At 47.2% G+C, this 17580-nt stretch overlaps 6 protein-coding genes across 6 annotated transcripts; 2 read left to right on the forward strand and 4 right to left on the reverse strand.

The window, feature by feature from the left end:
- The first annotated feature begins 287 nt into the window (after positions 1-287).
- On the forward strand, positions 288-1767 carry V1508DRAFT_408559 (uncharacterized protein). The gene is made up of 5 exons (XM_066939022.1): positions 288-617; positions 684-779; positions 832-922; positions 981-1187; positions 1241-1767. The coding sequence occupies exons 1-5, from the start codon at positions 362-364 to the stop codon at positions 1581-1583; spliced, it is 993 nt and encodes a 330-aa protein (XP_066798738.1). The 5' UTR covers positions 288-361; the 3' UTR covers positions 1584-1767.
- Positions 1666-2912, reverse strand: V1508DRAFT_408562 (thioredoxin-like protein). The gene is made up of 4 exons (XM_066939023.1): positions 2702-2912; positions 2084-2619; positions 1943-2032; positions 1666-1882 (listed from the first exon to the last, which is right to left on the reverse strand). Exons 1-4 carry the CDS (start codon positions 2861-2863, stop codon positions 1837-1839), a joined length of 834 nt encoding a protein of 277 aa, XP_066798739.1. The 5' UTR covers positions 2864-2912; the 3' UTR covers positions 1666-1836.
- A 117-nt stretch (positions 2913-3029) lies between these two features.
- V1508DRAFT_408565 (uncharacterized protein) lies at positions 3030-4004 on the reverse strand. The gene is made up of 2 exons (XM_066939024.1): positions 3769-4004; positions 3030-3691 (listed from the first exon to the last, which is right to left on the reverse strand). Exons 1-2 carry the CDS (start codon positions 3873-3875, stop codon positions 3118-3120), a joined length of 681 nt encoding a protein of 226 aa, XP_066798740.1. The 5' UTR covers positions 3876-4004; the 3' UTR covers positions 3030-3117.
- Positions 4005-9959, reverse strand: V1508DRAFT_379405 (chitin synthase-domain-containing protein). Its single transcript, XM_066937656.1, has 4 exons — positions 9593-9959; positions 7234-9536; positions 5814-7181; positions 4005-5761 (listed from the first exon to the last, which is right to left on the reverse strand). Exons 1-4 carry the CDS (start codon positions 9826-9828, stop codon positions 4365-4367), a joined length of 5304 nt encoding a protein of 1767 aa, XP_066798741.1. The 5' UTR covers positions 9829-9959; the 3' UTR covers positions 4005-4364.
- A 485-nt stretch (positions 9960-10444) lies between these two features.
- On the forward strand, positions 10445-15948 carry V1508DRAFT_363590 (chitin synthase-domain-containing protein). The gene is made up of 5 exons (XM_066937274.1): positions 10445-10597; positions 10741-12780; positions 12837-12956; positions 13006-14987; positions 15037-15948. The coding sequence occupies exons 2-5, from the start codon at positions 10752-10754 to the stop codon at positions 15631-15633; spliced, it is 4728 nt and encodes a 1575-aa protein (XP_066798742.1). The 5' UTR covers positions 10445-10597; positions 10741-10751; the 3' UTR covers positions 15634-15948.
- On the reverse strand, positions 15807-17530 carry V1508DRAFT_379409 (L-Aspartase-like protein). Its single transcript, XM_066937657.1, has 2 exons — positions 17376-17530; positions 15807-17325 (listed from the first exon to the last, which is right to left on the reverse strand). The coding sequence occupies exons 1-2, from the start codon at positions 17425-17427 to the stop codon at positions 15980-15982; spliced, it is 1398 nt and encodes a 465-aa protein (XP_066798743.1). The 5' UTR covers positions 17428-17530; the 3' UTR covers positions 15807-15979.
- Between the last annotated feature and the right edge of the window lie 50 nt (positions 17531-17580).

Genomic DNA, 17580 nt, shown 5'->3' on the forward strand with positions numbered 1-17580 from the left:
GTTTGCGGGGAAACATAACGATTGTCCAGTTGGGTTTGGAACGTCTGATACAGGATAAGTCACGTGCCACTCGAAACCCAACATTATCTACAAGGGACACGTGCATAGGTCTCGACATTAGATATGAGCACTCAAGTGCCTGTAAAGGTAATTTCAGGTATTTTAATTCAGTGGTAATTTAGTACGTGAAATTTGTTATTCTGGTAGCTTAGTACTTGTATATTGTAAATGGGCTGCAAACGTCGAATATTGTATGGGCTGTCTCTCCCATACAGCCTGACTTGCAGACCCAGAATATTGCCATCGCCAAAAACGAAGGACGAACAGGTACCCCAGAATCCAACTTGGCACCACAGTAACCATGGCCGCTCGCACCGTTTTAGCGAAGCAGCTGTCCAACATACTGAGACCGCTTGCATCGCCATGCGCATGCCGAAAACTATACTCGACAGCTGCAGGTGGTCTCAAGGTTGGTTACGTGCCCGAACATTTCTCGACGCCGCTGTTTTTTGCGCAGTCTGAGGGGTATTACAAAGACGTTGGTCTATCACCTGATTTTAAGCCTTTTCTGACGGGTACGGGTGATATGATAAAGGCATTAAAGGAAAATGATATTGGTAATCTTTTGCTTGTGACTATAGGGGATGATAAAAGGACATTGAATTGAACTAACTATCTGGCAGATATTGCCGTCGGCTTGACAGAGGGTTGGGTAGCTGGTCTAGGAAATCGTCGCGCGGAGTACAAAATCGTTGGCACATATGTCCAGTCGCCATTACGCAAGTTCATCTAATCATTTTATTGAATGGAAGATTTTCTAATTTCGCCAAGGTTGGGCTATCAGCACTGGAGATAATAGACAAGACATACAATCAATCGCTGAACTCCAGGGAAAGTGTTTTGGTGTAAGTCGTCTTGGAAGGTACACCATTGTCACTTTACTGTGCTTGATGCGTTACGAAATGAACTGACATGAATAGCGGATCTTACGTAATGGCATTCGTTTTGGCGCGACAGCAGGGCTGGCCCGGAAATCCTCCAGTCTCGTTCAATATCGCGGGAACCTTCAAGAATTTACGCGCCGCTGTTAGAGATAGCGAGGCAGACGCGTTCATGTGGGAATATTTTACGTCCAAGAAATATTACGATAACCATGAAATAAAATATATTGGATCTATCTACACCCCGTAAGACCTTTGTCGTTGTCGGCTTGTGTTTGATATGGTGTTAATAGTATCAGATGGCCCTCCTGGACAATCACGGCGGCTGACAGTCTCCTCAATATTGAATCCGAAACTGGAACAATCGGCAAATTCTTCTCGGCAGTGAACAAGGGTATCCAACATTTCCGGACATACCCAGAAAAAGCAGTCGATTACATCTCCACGAATCTCGACTACACGGCCGAGGATGCTCGAGAGTGGATGAAAACGGTAAATTTTGCGGACGACGTTTCGGTGGTCGACAGGAGCGTCATCATAGATAAGACGTTTGCCATTTTACATGACGCGAACGTGATTGAGAATGCTGACGGAGTTGATCCAAAGGCATTTGTCGTTGATACGCCGGCATTCAGGGGTTAGTAAACCAAAGTTCGCAATTCATATTTTGCTGGCTCAAACAGATACACGACATCCTGTTTGAACTATCCATCTCAAAAGTAAATGAATTTGAAATAAAACCATATCAAGATGTATTAACTATGTACTACATTTCATATTGCAGTATATATAACAACTATTATGTCAGTCACACCCAGGTACAGAACTTTTGTGCGAAAATAAAGTGTGTCCACCCCGAACGATATCCGATTTCATTCACTCATGTAAATGGGATTTACTCTTTGAGAAGCTCGGTAGGATACTTGGTGTATCGGAGATATCTATTGCATAGCTGTCAGTAACTGCATATTTCCATTTACCCGGGAATGGGGAAAGCTTACGGCTTGACGGCCTTGAATTCTCCGAACTTGGCAGCGGCAGCCTCATCCGAGACGGACGGAGGAACAATGACGTCCTGACCAGGAACCCAACTGCAGTCCCGTTAGCACCCGTCTATGGCCTCACACATAACATAAACTTACTTGATAGGAGTAGTGACACCCGCTTTGTCGCCAGTCTGGAGAGAATCCAAAACTCGCAAAACCTCAGCAGTGTTTCTGCCAGTGCTAGCAGGATATAGCATTGTCAATCGAATCTTCTTATTCGGGTCAATGATGAATACAGCGCGGATTGTGAATGCGACGCCCTTGGTGTCAATGTTGGTCAAGTCCTGGTGATCAACCATATCGTACAAAAATGCAATCTTGCGCTCTGGGTCAGCGAGGATAGGGAATCCGACCTTGCCACCATTAGTCGCAACCTCCTCGATATCCTCGATCCATTTCTCATGGCTGTCCAGACCGTTGGCGGACAGACCGATCAGCTTGGTGTTGCGCTTCTTGAATTCCTCCTCGAGCTGGGCGAACGCACCGAGCTCAGTGGTGCACACAGGAGTGAAATCGGCTGGATGAGAGAACAAGATAGTCCATGAGTCGCCGATAAATTCGTGGAAATCGATCGGGCCGTGGGTGCTCTCGGCTTTGAAGTTAGGCGCCGGGGAACCGAGTCTGAGACGAGGCTGGTTCTAGTCAGGGCTCAATTCCCGCTCAATTGATAGAGACAATGGTATCCGTAGCAATTTATGAGAAATCATTACGAACCTGCTCATCGAAAATAGTTCTCGAAACGCTGAACGCACGAGCAGCGAACTTCAAAGAGACCGCCGGGCGGAAAATTGGAGCGCGGGGAGCCGCGACACGGGCTCCGGCGCGAGCGCCAGCCAACGGCGCAACGCGGAGGGTACGAGATAGAACAGAAGCCATTGGTATCGTTACAAGTGATTATCAAAAGACCACTGACGGACGAGATTTGATCAAGCTTGAGGTTGGAATAATCACGTCCGCTTACCAATGGCGCCATAGTTTTATCGAAACCGGGTAACATTCACGTCATGAATGTTCATAGGGGGCCATATATATGAATACGATGCTGAGATGGAATTGATTCCACGGGTATATATATAAAATTATCGTAAAAACATCGAATCCCAAATATATACAGGTATAGATTGCAATGATTACAAAAACACATCTTTCGGAATAGTCTTCTCCGGCTTCTTCGCTTTCGTCTTTCTGCCTACGCTCTTTCCAGATTCATCTACAGCCGTTTTGATATCCTCCATTACTTTCTCCTCGGCTTCATCAATTTCACTTCCAGCTTTTTTAACCTCCCTAATCGCCTTTTTCCGCCAAACAGCCTCCTGCTCCTCCAACGACGCCAATAGTTCTTTCCACTCCCTCTCAGCCGACGGCGTACCCGTTCCCAATTCCTCCGCAATATCAACCTCTTCTCCATTCTTAATCCGCTCGATAACAGACTCTAAAGCATCGATTTTCTTGGAAAATAACCTTTCCGTTTCGTTGTACACGTGTTTCTGGCGCATGATGTTCATGTTTTGAGAACCAATGAGGCCGAGTAGGATGATGTATGCCCACACGAAGTTCCATTCGAAACTAATGATTGTTCGCTTTTTCTTTTGGGGATCAGATGTGCTTGTCGGTGGTGTGCCTGCTGATCCTGAAGCAGGCGGAGACATGACTGTGCTGTTGTGTCGAATGACTAGTGAGCTTGTTGTAACTCGCGATTTTGGTCTGCAAGGTTTATTTTAGCATACATAATCCACTGTGTAAGCCATTTATTAGTTGTTAATAATAAAAAGACAGTATACATTTCGGCTATGATGCGGCGATGTAGTATTTCGGATATCTGTGATCGTGGGAGTAGCTGCCGGCCAGTTCCCCAAATTAGCTCTCGGAGCAATAAGGTAGACACCATTTTCCTTAATATACAATATAAAAGTCTCGCAATCCGTGGTGATTTCAAATAACCTTGAAGTGGGTGTTAAGACAACCAGATCTGTCGTGAGGTGTAAGTATTGCGTGATAATTGTTCGCATAAGAAATGTTACAAAGTGGGACTAAAGCCAAAGTTTAAGCCGCAGACTATACCAGATACATTTGGCAAAGGTGTCGTGTACAAAGAAAGCCTCAAGCGTGTAATACGCTAGACGTGGTTGAAGTTAGATGACCGATGATCCGACGGATGTCATAGTTATATACTATTATGCAATGCAGATTAATTAAAAAATCATTATTGTATATTGAATCATTAAGCAAATCGTAGTCGTATCCAAGTTTTCTCGTATCCAATTATTCATGCAAAAATGAGCCATCACCATAGACGCAAGCTAATAAATCTATAATTATGCCCAACCAACTTAAACGCCATTTATCACTATGCGTCACTACATTCCATGTCGCTCTCTCATAATTCACCCGCCAATATCGCCTCGGTAGCAGAGTTAATATACACTCTCTTCGAATCTAACGAAATTCCACCAAACCGTCTCTCGAGTTCTAGACGAATACTCTTCTTCGTTATCGTCATCAAGTCCGAGGTCCGGATGATTTCTCTGATTTCCGCCAAAAGCATATCATCCCCTGGAAGATCGATCGTGCCCATCTCCACGTCACCGCCTGGAGTGACCATGCTTGCCTGCGAGAAGATTACAGATTGATGTGGTGTGGCAATTGGCGTCCTAGATGCGGAATATCCCAAGTACTCCTGCGACATTGGCATCTGCTGCGGAGAAATCGATGACGACCGTACCGAGGGATCAAGAGTCGCATATTCCTGTGGTGGATAGTACGATCTCGATCTGAATGACGTGATCTCGCTCTTTGCATCATATGCCGAAGCTGTTTGCGACTCGTACTGCTCCCATAGCTCGGCCTGGAAATCCTCCCATTTCTTTCTTGGAATCGATGCCGGATCGAATTTGCCTTCGTCTGAAACTAGAACCTTGCGACCTTTCTCACCGTATACGACACGAGTGTTACCCCAAGAGAAGTCATCCATGTGCCAGAATGCGTAAACCGGAACACCTAAACTGAAGATAGGGATCGCAAGGATGTAAAAAATCATCCAGCCTATCATCTCCCATTTTCGTCTAAGTATGAAAATAATAGCCTGTAGCCCATAAATCGCAACCAAGATAACGATCGAGGTAATCGGGATTGCTGATGGATCGACTCCGATGCGGTAGAACAAGTAGACCAAGTAACCGACCGTGACTGGCTGCACAATAGTGCTCATGAGGTCGAGAAAGACGACAAAACGCATACTGAAACAGCAAAAACCGCAAAGCTGGGACATTGGAACTAATTCAATGAGATTATGCACTGTGGAGTTGATCCAGCGACGACGCTGCGACAAGAAAACTTTCCAGCTATCGGGTGCCACGGTTAAGCAGTGTGCGTCTCGTATGAACTTGGTCTTGTACGTTGGGTGATGTCGGAGAAGAAGTGTCGTCAAGTACCGATCCTCGCCAAGGTGCAGGAGGTTCTTTACATGCAGCGTATCAACCCGGATTTCAGAATATCCTTGCACAACAGAGTTGCTGACGAAGAGCGGCTTGCCCGAATTGGCGGTGCGGACCCGATACATGCTGAAACAGCCAGGCAAGCAAGTAACACTTCCGAACAGGCTCTCAAAAGCCTTTGAGAGATTATGCGATATGTAATACTCGTATACTTGAATCATAGTAATAATCGATCGCCTCGCGTTGGAAAGTGCCGTTTCACCGCAAAGCGCGATGATCTTCGTATCATGCAGAAAAGCAGAAACCATTCGGGTAGCGGAATCAGGTGCAACCTCAGTATCTGCGTCCGTTAGTCTAGTGGGACTGAGGAAGTAGATTCATGAATGACATACCAGCATCAACTTGCAAAATAAATTCATAAAACGTTGGGCTGACACCAATGACATTCCTGATCTGATGATACAGTTCCAATTCCAAAGGATTCATTGGCGCGTTAAAGTGCACACGGTTCAAGAACCGCATCAGTAGCATCTGTGAATCCCGCTTCCCGCGGTTTCCAGGTCGACTGATCTCCGACGGCTTTCCAATTTTGACAACTACCACGAACGGAACAATATGGCCCTGGACCTCGTATAAGCCGGAGTAGACCTTGCCCATGTTATGCTGTTTCAGACCTTCGCCTAAACTCTCAAAACTCAATGGTTCAGGGTCAATGTCTGGGGACACACCCAGAATGTCCAGGACGATACGCGGTGTTGGCCGGTCGTTGCCAGCGCCAACAATCATACCGTCGCAAATAATGAACAACAGCTTGCGCTTGTCGTCATACTTCATCCGCGCCAAGGAGTCAATTGCCCGACGCAATGATTCTTCGTCTTCAGTGTATGCCGGAATCTGGCAAATAACAAATTTGTCGAGATTTTCTGGAGCGCGCTTCACAGAAAACTGCAGAGCAGCAAAAAACTTGAATCCAATAACCGAAGCCAAGAACACTGACACGGCGAGCAAGAAGTATTGCGCAAACTGACATCTTGGCGAATTTCTAGTATCAACCTGTCCAGCGTAGAACAGGTTTTGCAAGCACACCCACATTCGACTCTTGGTAACGGGATCAAGATCGAGAGTATCCCAGTATGTCGAAATATCATTACCCGCTTGACTCTGGAACAGCGAAACTAAGGTATTCGACATAAAATCTTTGTTCGCACTTTTGTTTGGCGTCACGCCAGGGGGCGCCTGTATCTGGCGTCCCCCAACAACATAGCTCGTGAGATCGAACACATTGCCGTGTATGCTCGCAAGAACCTGACCCTTTTGAACGAGGGTCTTCATATACTGGGACGTTATTCCAACATCGCCTTTCTTGAAGTTGGCTCTCAGCATAATCATCTGCTCAGTATACCAATCCGGACGGGAATCATTTGTAAAATAGCGGAAGTCATGGTAGAGCGAATTGGAATCCGTTGTGTTCGCACCATTATAGTCGAATGTAACAGATGGATCCACAAAACCGTCAACGCCTTGGCAGAGTGCTGATACTTGGATGGGGAAAAGATTTGTCGCATCCGACCCGCCATAGCCTAATACAGCTGATTTAGCAACAATGGACGGATAATGGCCAGGGGCGAAATTCGTAAGATCGAAGACCTCTCCGCGGATCGCCACATAAGTATTCTTGGGATTAGTTTGATAGTTGTAACTAGACAGTTCTGCCGAAGAATACACATGCTGAGTTGGGCAAATGAGAATTGGAAAGCCAACTGCGGCTATAGTTAGTAGCAGCTCATATGGTTGTGGATCAGTAGCGCTTACCAATGAAGAACACTGTGAGCCCGCAAGACAACCAAATCAACAAATTAATCGCCAACTTCTCGCGCCACGCAATGCGCACATCTTTTCTAGGCATGCTACCAAGCTTCTTGATAAATGAATCTGGGCACCAGAAGGTAAGAAACCATACAAGGAACATCCATCGCTTTCTTGCAGGAGTCGACTGAATATCGTTGATTTCCTCCTCCCGACCATGAATACCTTTTTCAATCATTTCTTGTGGAGAATCAAAATGCTGGAACATATCTCCTTGTCCAGGACCCGTCATCATCGTCAACGCATCCGTGGAACGCGCCTTATCTGGATCATCTGCGTAAATATAAGAGCCCATTCCTTGCCCTCCAGACGACACCAACAGACGAGACTTGGAGTCACTAAACGGATTGTCCTTCTGCATCGGCGAATTCGTACCGTCCACCGCATTCTGAAAAAGATAGTTGTTATTCGGATCGACCAATTCTCTCCATGCCGCCTCGGATAAGAACACGCCTGTTGTTCCAATCCTTGCGTCTCTCTCCGTCCAAGAATGCTCAATTAAGACCTGTTCAGCTTTCTGCGAGTCTGACGAGGCAAGCATAGTTGATTCATCAAATCCGGCAGCTCCGAGAATTTCGGCAAATGGTAAGAAAAGTGACACATCGGTAGCTTGCACTCGTTTAGCAATATCTGCAATACCAAGCGCATGAACCTGCTGTCTAACGCATTTTACATCAAGCTGACCCGCGATTCGACGATCATTAGGCCTGATACAGTGAATGAAATACGGATTTGTGTCTGCGAAGGATTTGCGAAGAGTCTCAAGTGCCATATTGAATTGGCCAGTAGCACTATAGGATTTTGGCTCTTTTTCTGCATTCAGTACAGGCTTCGACTTCCGCAAGGTGGACGGTTGACGAAGAGGCTTTGAAGATAGCTGGCCCTGCAAGACAGCAGAGTGCTCGCGAGGGTGCTTGATGTGTGTGACAGCACTCGTCGCGAATAACCGCTTGATGAAATTAGAAGAAGTGCTGGAGAACAGGCTCATGAGATCGCCCGAAATATCATCGGCGTTGGCGTCCAACAGCCGGTCAATCGAATAATCAACCTCACCATCATAATGACGGATAGAAAATGTTCCGGACACCGGGGATAGTCCGATGGCCGGATTCTTGTCAAATCGCTTTTTCATTACCTCCATCACGGAAGCGCTCAATTTTCCTCGACGAGTCTGGTCGTCAAGCAGGGGAAGAATGCCATTCTGTCTGGTCAAGAGCTTGACTGTATCTGTATTATCAAAATACTCTACGGCTGGAAGCTGCAATTCCTCAGACTCGAACTTCTGGGCCAGTCGATCAAAGAATGCGAAGAGCATGTAATTGTAGAGGACCTCGTTCGCCGAATTGTAAAGAAGCTGATTCAAAACCTCCGGACCATTAGTGGACGCTGATCCGAATGCTTGCGGAATAAATCCGGGAAATTCGACAATTGAGATTGTGTTAGAAATTAACGACTCGTGCTGCGAAAGCTTCTCGTTAATTGACTCGATAACCCAAGACTGCAGAACCGCATAGATAGTTCTAGCCAAATCATCTGCGTGCAAGCGCGCGCCTGCACAATCTAATACGAGAGTGACACGCTCTCGTCTAAACGACTGAGTCTTGTAAACCAGGGAAGCCTCTAGATCGTCAGGACGAACTCCTAAGAACGCCGCAATAACTTCAAGCTCGTATCTCGACTTAACAGTTGCATGATTTTCATCATTATCGCTGTCTGCTCCAGGAGGAGCAAATTCCAGCTGGCCGATGTGTATAATTGCAGCAAGCACTTGACAAAGTTCGGCAATTTCCGTTCGAGTGAAGTCGAGGAGACGGAGAGCCGACTTGAAATGCGAAAATCCCTCATGGTCATTGATTCCAATCTTCAATTGCGTTGGGTGGCCGAGATAGCGATAGCGCGTACTGGGATCAAGTGCAAGATGGTCGCGCTCGGGGGTCGTGGTGCCAGCGAGAAGATAGTAGAAAATGTGGAAGTTTCTCTCGCCAGTAGGAATACGAGCCACGCGCTCACGATCAAGACGGTATGAGATCAGTTTCGCGCCAATAGTTTGCGCTTCGGAGCCATACTGATACTCGAGAAGGAGACCGGCCTTTGAGGCTACTGGGGTCGTTGGAGTCTTCGTCGTGGAAAGAGCGGAGAATAGAAAGAGCGCACAGGAAATACGCTTGCCGATAGGTTCAGAAGAGATGGAGTGCAGTCGCGAACAAAGATGATTTCGCAATTCTGACTTGCCTGAGCCCGACTCTCCTCTAAAGACACGTTAGTCGATGGCTGCAAAGAAAATGTGAAAAGCAAAAGCACATACAAGAAAACGATGAGCTGATTCTCTGCGCGGCGTAAAAGACGATCATATGCTCTGGCAGCAAGCGCTGCAACTTCAAAAGGCTCGGGAGAAGTAAAAGTATTTATTGAAATCAGGGAATGGGTAGATATGGAGGAGATCGGAAGGCCATGGTGGAAGCGGGCGCCGAGATGTGCTGTGATGGCGTGTTCGGACAGCGCGGTTGCGGAGAGCTGCGAGACGTCAGCGAGAGGTGCCATTCTTGATGAGGACGCGGATGGAAAGCGAACTCGACTGGAGGTTCTGACAGCAGCCGAGATGGTCGAAAAAGTGGTGATGGCAGCGTGACAAATAATAAGAAGATAAACAACAATAATAATATCTTGCCGCAGCTTTCTTTGCACCGCCACATCGCAAATAGAGAGTTCTGCGCCGCACTAAGCGTTTAAACGCAGAATTTTAAACCCCAAACCCCGCACTAACTATGCCGAACGACTTGCCGTGATCTTTTCTGTTGTTTGACAGCGAGCTGGATATTGCTAACGAATACTGATCAGAAAAAGTGTTCTGTTTATTTGGTATAGTTTGTAGCGGGGGTTGACAGTGGCAGATGAGGCTGTGCCTGGCAAGCCATTGTCCCCCAACTGAGAATGCCACTTCCAGCCTCTGAAAGTGGCGGTGCGTGTCACATAGTGCGTTTACTTTGGTTTATTTTTGGTACCGCGTGCATGAACTGTGGCAAGTGCATACGGTAGTTTCGGCAGGAGGTAACCCAGTTTCCTAAAATAGGGCACCACAAATAAACAACTGTGGCTGGTGTTGTGATCGTGATTGCCCTACAGGCAAGAGAGATCTCGCACATTTCTCTGGCTTTAGTGTGTATTCAGTCGCTCACCGTCTCGCTCGCTCTCCTGCCTGATGGTCGTCTCAAGGAATTGTGCTTAATTGCAATTCTCCAGACCAGTATCCGACTTGCATTACAACTCGCAAAGTTGTGCGTACGATATTATATACAAACAATCTAGTACGGTAAGTTTTCACGGCTTGCCACTCGCTCGCCATCTCACGATTCGATTCGATCGGACATGCCATAATTTTACACCTATCAATGATATTCGTCTGGCATTCTGACAATAAGTCCATACCTCAGTCGTACTAATTTCCAGCCCTAGTGTCATCAATCATGGACCTTCCATTGACGTCCTCACTGGCCCAGCCCAGTACAAACTCCATTCTCAGCGCACTCAAACGCGCATACGACTCGCACCAATCGGTTCGCCTGACTTCTACTGCGCTCATCCTGTTCGACTGTGCCAGACTGTCTCTGGACTCGGCATCACCCTTTGCAGATAACCGCGACGACGAGATTCTCGACTCATCATTTTTGACTTCCGTCTGGGAACATGCTCGCCGTCGCGCGGAGGATCAAACTGTCCTGCTCTCTTCCGATCAATCATCCAAGTTTCCTGAAGCACTGACAACTCTTCAGCGGATTCTGCCTGCTTTTCCGAACATTCCAGGGCACGTCTTCTCCACGCTTGCGGCATTATCTCCATTCTTGACTGGCGGTCGTACGAATACGGCGGTCGGCGTTGATCTTTCGCTTAGCTTATCGGGCCAGGTTCTGGTATCACGGATACGGATCTCGGACGAGAAGGCCGACATATCTGCCGTCAAGCCTGCCATGTATGCTGCCCCAGTGTTCAAATACTTGCTTGCCTCAGCCACAGAATCCGAGCGAAAGTTCTTGTCCCTGCATTCTGAACTATCCAGATATGCATTCTTTCCATCCGCGTCTAGAATTACTCCCGAAGTGACTGAGAAGGCAAGCGAATGGCGTCAGTCACTTTTGGAATGTGGGCTAGCTGGAACTTCTGTCCTAAGGTCGATCTTCTCTGTCCTATCAGGTATTCTTCTTTTGAGAAGTGATGACCCAGAGGACATACTTGAAGGTGCAACACTACTAGGGTTGGATCCCGGAAAGTTTGACTCTGATTCCGTACTTGAATCCCCGACACATCGAGTTGAAATCATGACATCGGCCTTCAAATCATTGACCCTCGTCGTCGTCGGCGTCTTGAACAACTATCTGTCTACAATCGATGTAATCAGGGGAGGACTGGATTCTGATGAGGTTTGCGCAGTGGTTTCCATTGTTGACACCCCGTCGGCTTTCAAATCACTAGCGCTGAAGCCCGTTTTTGCGACTGACAATACTGTCTCCTCGATTTCTGCGGAGATGATAAACGATGGTCTTGGCATCCCCCAGACTCCGCTTTGGATCTCTCAGGCCTTTCAGCAGCAAGAACCGGCGTCTTCGCTGGTTAATATGTCGTCTTCATCAGTCGAGGTTACCGCACTCGTGGATGAGGCGTCTATTTTGGCACATCCATCCTTAACATCGTCCTTCGAAGTTTCGGCAGTTCTGCGGTCATCACGCGTCTGGCACATTGTCAGCATTCCGACATGCGACCAAGGCTCAGTATCACAGCCTACGTCACCGGGACCAGGTTTCCAAGGACAGTCTGGTTGGTCTAATGCGACGGTTTCATCTCAGATTCGAGCTTGGTTTCTCACGAACTGGATCCAGAAGTATAAAGCGGTTGATTTTACTGCCGACTTTGGAATCGACGAGTTCGTGGATCGATATTCTGCGCTTCTGCAAAGCAGCAACGTCGATGCAACGTATCCCTTTGCACTGGACTCTTGGGCTCAGACCCAGCGTGGGTGGGGTGCGGATGGGTTTTTCCACGGTCGTCAGCGAATCTGGTTGCGAGAGGATGTTTGGCGATCCCTGGAGGGTGAGCTGGATGGATTGTTACTAATCCAGCAGCAACCGCCTTATGGTGAGTATGCAGTTCCCATGCTCAGCACATTCGATCGATCGGGCATGAATACACCTGCGTCGCGAGAAAATCTGTTAAAGAGAAATTCCAACCTTTTGGAAAACGAACAAGATCTGACGATGTTCGGATCTAAATTCGCAGCCAACGATCCCGAAGCTCATGGAAGACATGTCGAAGTCCGTGAAACCTCTACAGTACGAAAAGTCTGGGTCGGTATAGTCTGGGCGTTGACTTTCTGGATTCCCGGGTTTGTGCTGAAGTGGGTCGGTCGCATGAAAAGACCTGACGTTCGAATGGCGTGGCGTGAGAAACTAGTTATTTGCTTATTTATTCTTCTCATGAATTGTGCAATTATCTTCTATATGAGTACGTATCTGTGTCTGTCTATGACGATATCACTTGAATATGTTAACCTTTCAAAGTTTTTCTCGGCAAAGTTCTCTGTCCTAATTTTAATATGGTGTGGGATAGTCAAGAGGTTGCTCAGCATACGCAGTCCAATAACTTTTATGTCAGCATCCATGGCAAGGTTTACGATATTAGTAAGTGGAATACTTTAATCATCTGTTGGAACGCCTCTTACGCATCCAGGCTCATTTTGGAAGCTTCAACATTCCGATAATGGCATCCAGACGACTGAAGCCACCATGAACGTATTTGCTGGCCTGGACCTCAGCAACTACTTCCCGCCTCCATTGACGGAAGCCTGTCCAGGACTCGTTACAGACTCCACTATTTGGCTCTCGGACAACACTACCATCTTGTACCCTAATGCACTACATACTTGCGGTTCCTACAAACAACCGTCCACAACCACGGCGCTGCATAACATCACATGGTACAGCGACGTCTTCTTGCCAAAGATTAGCCAGTACTATAAAGGTGAACTAGTCGTCTCGAAGAGCGAAATTCAATCATATGGTTCGAGTGGGTTCAACAATTGGGCGATTATTGATAATAGAATTTATGATCTCACAAACTATTTCTACACCATCAATCTATATCCGTCGTCAGTGAGTGAAGCCTACGCTCCATACGATTTTCTCGACCCGACAGTTAAATCGCTGTTTGAAGACTATCCGGGCCAAGATATCACGCAGAAATTTTACAGCTCTACGGCTCTGTCCGACACCGCGCGTCAAAATAATATGAATTGTCTGCAGAATGCATTTTACGCCGGTATGGTCGATTTCCGCAACAGCGCGAGATGTCAGGCGGCGAACTACATTCTTCTCGCGATTGCCATTATCCTCGGACTTGTCATTCTTGTTAAATTTGTGGCATCCCTCCAGTTCGGCTCGAAGAGAAACCCGGACATCCAGGACAAGTTTGTTATTTGTCAGATTCCGGCATATACTGAGGGCGAAGAACAGCTACGAAAGGCTATAGATTCCCTTACGGCACTGAAGTACGACAATAAGCGGAAGCTTCTCTTCATTATTTGTGATGGTATGATTATCGGTTCCGGAAATGACAAGCCAACGCCCAATATTGTCCTTGACATTCTTGGTGCCGATCCTCGACTTGACCCACCACCTCTGCAATTCAAATCGGTCGGCGAAGGGTCTCTTCAACTCAACTATGGCAAGGTCTACTCTGGTCTGTACGAGTACGAGGGAAACGTGGTACCGTACATTGTGGTCGTCAAGATTGGAAAGCCTACTGAGAAATCCAAGCCCGGTAACAGAGGAAAGCGTGATTCTCAGGTCATGTTGCTCGATTTCTTGAACCGTGTGCACTTCAAGTCCCCAATGTCGCCGCTGCAGCTCGAAATTTTCCATCAGATCAATAATGTCATTGGTGTTGACCCTGAATTGTACGAGTACCTGCTGATGGTTGATGCTGATACTTCGGTGTCAGAAGATTCGTTGAACCGTTTGGTCGCATGTTGTGCTCAGGATAGTCGTGTTGCTGGCATTGCTGGTGAGACAAGTCTGCAGAATGAAGAGGGAAGTTGGTGGACCATGATTCAAGTTTACGAGTACTATATCTCTCATCATTTGGCGAAGTCCTTCGAGAGTTTATTCGGTAGTGTGACCTGTCTTCCCGGATGTTTCTGCATGTATAGACTTCGTACTGCTGATAGAGGACGTCCATTAATAATTTCCACCCAAGTTATTGAGGAGTATTCTGACGGGCAAGTCGATACGCTTCATAAAAAAAATTTGCTTGCACTAGGTGAAGATCGATACTTGACAACACTCATGACGAAGCACTTTCCGCGGATGCGCTTCGTCTTCACGCCAGACGCTTTTGCACAGACTGCTGCTCCAGAAACATGGTCGGTCCTCCTTTCCCAGCGTCGTCGTTGGATTAACTCAACCATCCACAATCTGGCGGAACTTTTGTTCCTTCCTGACATGTGCGGGTTCTGTATTTTCAGCATGCGTTTTGTGGTCGTCATTGATCTGGTTGGAACATTGATGTTACCTTCAGTCGTGGTCTATCTCGGCTACTTGCTCTACTTGATTATCACTGGCAGCGGCCCGTTCCCATTGATCTCGATCATCATGATTGCATGTGTCTATGGTCTACAGGCTCTTGTGTTTATTCTCAGACGACAGTGGCAGCACGTAAGTTTCAAACGTATTCTGCTTATTTAACGTCACTAACGAGATATAGGTTGGTTGGATGATAATCTATTTGCTTGCTTGTCCGATTTATTACTTCGTTCTCCCTGTGTTTTCTTTCTGGAACCAAGATAACTTCTCCTGGGGTAATACTCGTATCGTAGTCGGCGAGCGTGGTAGCAAACAGATCGTGGCAGTGGACGACGAAGGCTTTGACGAACGCAGTATTCCAATGCAGACTTGGGAGGCTTATGCGGCCGCCAATAATCTTCCCGGTGGAATTCGTCCAAATGTTCAGGGTGCGAACGAGAAAGGTGCAGCCGCATCAGTCATGTATACAGACAAATTACCAGAAGAGTACGAGCTGGATGACATGCGATCGACGTACTCGGGATACCCTCTCGCGCCCGTGAGCGTGTACAGTGGCATGCATGCACATACCGGGAGACCTGGCACGATGATGTCTGGGAATCGCGTGAACTCTTATTACTCCGGCAGTAATTCTGGATTTCCAGCGACTGCTTTAGGTAGACCGCAGTCCAGTATGACGCTGTACCAACAGCAACAGCTGATGCTGCAGCAGAGGCAATCTTCGTATGGCGGACAAACGCCTAGCATTAGGTATAGTTCGATGAGCCACCGTCAGTAATTGTACTGCATCATAGACAAAAGGAGGATCAGTTAGGGTTTCATTGGGTTTAGAAAGGTTTTATATACAGAAATTTCGTAATCTTTTCATATGAGATATACTTTGCTACTGTTGCATAATATGGGTTTTGGTTAAAATGTCACTCATCTGGTCTCTCGTTGTTAATTACGTTTGCATTGGAGTATTAATGTCATTGGCTTAGTGATACACAGTACATTAATGTATTCCGGGCACTCTTTTTGCGTACCTTCGGAAACGCAATAACCCGCTAATGCACATCTATGTAATTACATTCCAGTTACATAAGTCAGTTAATCCTTCACTCCATCTACTTTTGCTATCTAATCTACAACAGCTTTCTAATGCGGCTGACCTGGTCAAGAACTGCACTCTTGGCCGTACCGCCGATAGCATTACGTCTCTCGACGCTCTTCTCATAATCGAACACTTCGCCTCTAACATCCTCACCGAACCGCGTATCCACACTCTGGAGCTCTTTCAGACTAAGCTTATCGATGCCACCGACGGCTGTAACCTCCGCCAACCGTACTACCGCGCCGGAAATGTGGTGCGTTTCTCTGAACGGAACGCCCTTGCGCACGAGGTAGTCCGCGAGGTCGGTAGCAAGCATATCAGGCGTGAGCGCGGCAAGCATCTTCTCCGCATTAACCTTCAACGTCGATAACACGCCTGTCGCGATCAAGATCGAGTGGGAGACTGTGGTCAAGGCATCGAAAAGCGGCTCCTTGTCTTCCTGGAGATCTTTGTCGTATGTAGACGGCAGCGACTTGAGTGTCATCATGAAGCCCGCGAGGCCGCCGAACACGCGGCCGGATTTACCTCGAAGCAGTTCCAAACTGTCCGGATTCTTCTTCTGGGGCATGAGACTGCTGCCGGTCGAGTAAGCGTCGGCTAGGTCGATGAATCCGAATTCCGCGGTAGAGTAAATGATCAAGTCTTCGGAGAAACGGGATAGGTGATTCATGAAGAGTGAGCCCCAGAACATAGTCTCAACGACAAAGTCGCGATCTGAGACAGCTGTCAACGAGTTAGTCACGAGGCCGTTGAAGCCCAATTCAGATGCCAAGTATTCTCTGTCAATGCCATAAGGGTGTCCTGCAAGAGCACCGCAGCCAAGAGGCGAGAGGTTGACACGGTCAATCAATTGCTCCAGTCGCTGAAGATCCGAAACCAGATAGGTGGCATATGAAAGAAGCCAGTGAGACCACCGAATTGGCTGTGCACGCTGAAGGTGAGTGTATCCTGGCATCAAAACGTCTATCTCGACCTCAGCACGGGACACAAACACGCTCAAGAGCTCCTTTAAAATCTTTTTGATTTCTATGAGTTGCTCACGCACGTAAATTCGCATGTCTGTAGCAACCTGGTCGTTGCGGCTGCGACCAGTGTGCACCTTTCCCGCAATCTCGCGGCCAATGATCTCACCAAGTCGGCGTTCATTAGCAGTGTGAATATCCTCGTCATCTTGCTTCTCTTCAAAGGAATTGCTTTCCCATTCTTTCAAAATAAGGCCGAGACCTCGGTGAATCTCAGAAAGCTCGAAGTCATTCAGGAGGCCGAGCTTGTGCAGACCGGCAGTGTACACTTTCGTACCCTCGAGATCCGCAGCATACATCTTCTTGTCGTAAGGGAACGAGGCGTTATATAAGGCCATCAATGGGTCCATTCCACCTACGGGGGAATTAGAGGTAATTCGATTTGCCCCTAACACTCGAATTTACCTGTAAATCGACCGCCCCAAAGGGACTTGAAATCTTTCTTGCCAGTAGCCATGCTGTAGTCTTAACCAATTCCTCAATTAACCAGTTCCTGGAAGCGGAGCACACAGTATTGGGATACCAAATATTTTACGTTGATCGACGAATTGTGAGGGAACGAAATAAAATATGCAAAATTTAGGTGTGGATGACTCCTATATGTTAGAAC

This window comes from Lipomyces doorenjongii, assembly GCF_038497915.1.
Source record: "Lipomyces doorenjongii strain NRRL Y-27504 unplaced genomic scaffold V1508scaffold_2, whole genome shotgun sequence".
Lineage (NCBI taxonomy): Eukaryota > Fungi > Ascomycota > Lipomycetes > Lipomycetales > Lipomycetaceae > Lipomyces > Lipomyces doorenjongii.

What these genes read in the sequence shown, in the direction of transcription:
- V1508DRAFT_408562 (XM_066939023.1), bottom strand. Translation starts at nt 2,863, where the DNA reads ATGGCTTCTGTTCTATCTCGTACCCTCCGCGTTGCGCCGTTGGCTGGC. An exon ending in GGTGTCACTACTCCTATCAA is followed by an intron (nt 2,033 to 2,083) that starts GTAAGTTTATGT and finishes ACGGGACTGCAG; the next exon opens with TTGGGTTCCTGGTCAGGACG. An exon ending in GAATTCAAGGCCGTCAAGCC is followed by an intron (nt 1,883 to 1,942) that starts GTAAGCTTTCCC and finishes GCTATGCAATAG; the next exon opens with ATATCTCCGATACACCAAGT.
- V1508DRAFT_408559 (XM_066939022.1), top strand. Translation starts at nt 362, where the DNA reads ATGGCCGCTCGCACCGTTTTAGCGAAGCAGCTGTCCAACATACTGAGA. An exon ending in ATATGTCCAGTCGCCATTAC is followed by an intron (nt 780 to 831) that starts GCAAGTTCATCT and finishes AATTTCGCCAAG; the next exon opens with GTTGGGCTATCAGCACTGGA. An exon ending in ATTGGATCTATCTACACCCC is followed by an intron (nt 1,188 to 1,240) that starts GTAAGACCTTTG and finishes TAATAGTATCAG; the next exon opens with ATGGCCCTCCTGGACAATCA.
- V1508DRAFT_363590 (XM_066937274.1), top strand. Translation starts at nt 10,752, where the DNA reads ATGGACCTTCCATTGACGTCCTCACTGGCCCAGCCCAGTACAAACTCC. An exon ending in TGCAATTATCTTCTATATGA is followed by an intron (nt 12,781 to 12,836) that starts GTACGTATCTGT and finishes AACCTTTCAAAG; the next exon opens with TTTTTCTCGGCAAAGTTCTC. An exon ending in TCAGACGACAGTGGCAGCAC is followed by an intron (nt 14,988 to 15,036) that starts GTAAGTTTCAAA and finishes AACGAGATATAG; the next exon opens with GTTGGTTGGATGATAATCTA.
- V1508DRAFT_408565 (XM_066939024.1), bottom strand. Translation starts at nt 3,875, where the DNA reads ATGGTGTCTACCTTATTGCTCCGAGAGCTAATTTGGGGAACTGGCCGG. An exon ending in CGCCGCATCATAGCCGAAAT is followed by an intron (nt 3,692 to 3,768) that starts GTATACTGTCTT and finishes TAAACCTTGCAG; the next exon opens with ACCAAAATCGCGAGTTACAA.
- V1508DRAFT_379405 (XM_066937656.1), bottom strand. Translation starts at nt 9,828, where the DNA reads ATGGCACCTCTCGCTGACGTCTCGCAGCTCTCCGCAACCGCGCTGTCC. An exon ending in AATCAGCTCATCGTTTTCTT is followed by an intron (nt 9,537 to 9,592) that starts GTATGTGCTTTT and finishes ACGTGTCTTTAG; the next exon opens with AGGAGAGTCGGGCTCAGGCA. An exon ending in GCTCACAGTGTTCTTCATTG is followed by an intron (nt 7,182 to 7,233) that starts GTAAGCGCTACT and finishes CTATAGCCGCAG; the next exon opens with TTGGCTTTCCAATTCTCATT.
- V1508DRAFT_379409 (XM_066937657.1), bottom strand. Translation starts at nt 17,427, where the DNA reads ATGGCTACTGGCAAGAAAGATTTCAAGTCCCTTTGGGGCGGTCGATTT. An exon ending in TTGGGGCGGTCGATTTACAG is followed by an intron (nt 17,326 to 17,375) that starts GTAAATTCGAGT and finishes ATTCCCCCGTAG; the next exon opens with GTGGAATGGACCCATTGATG.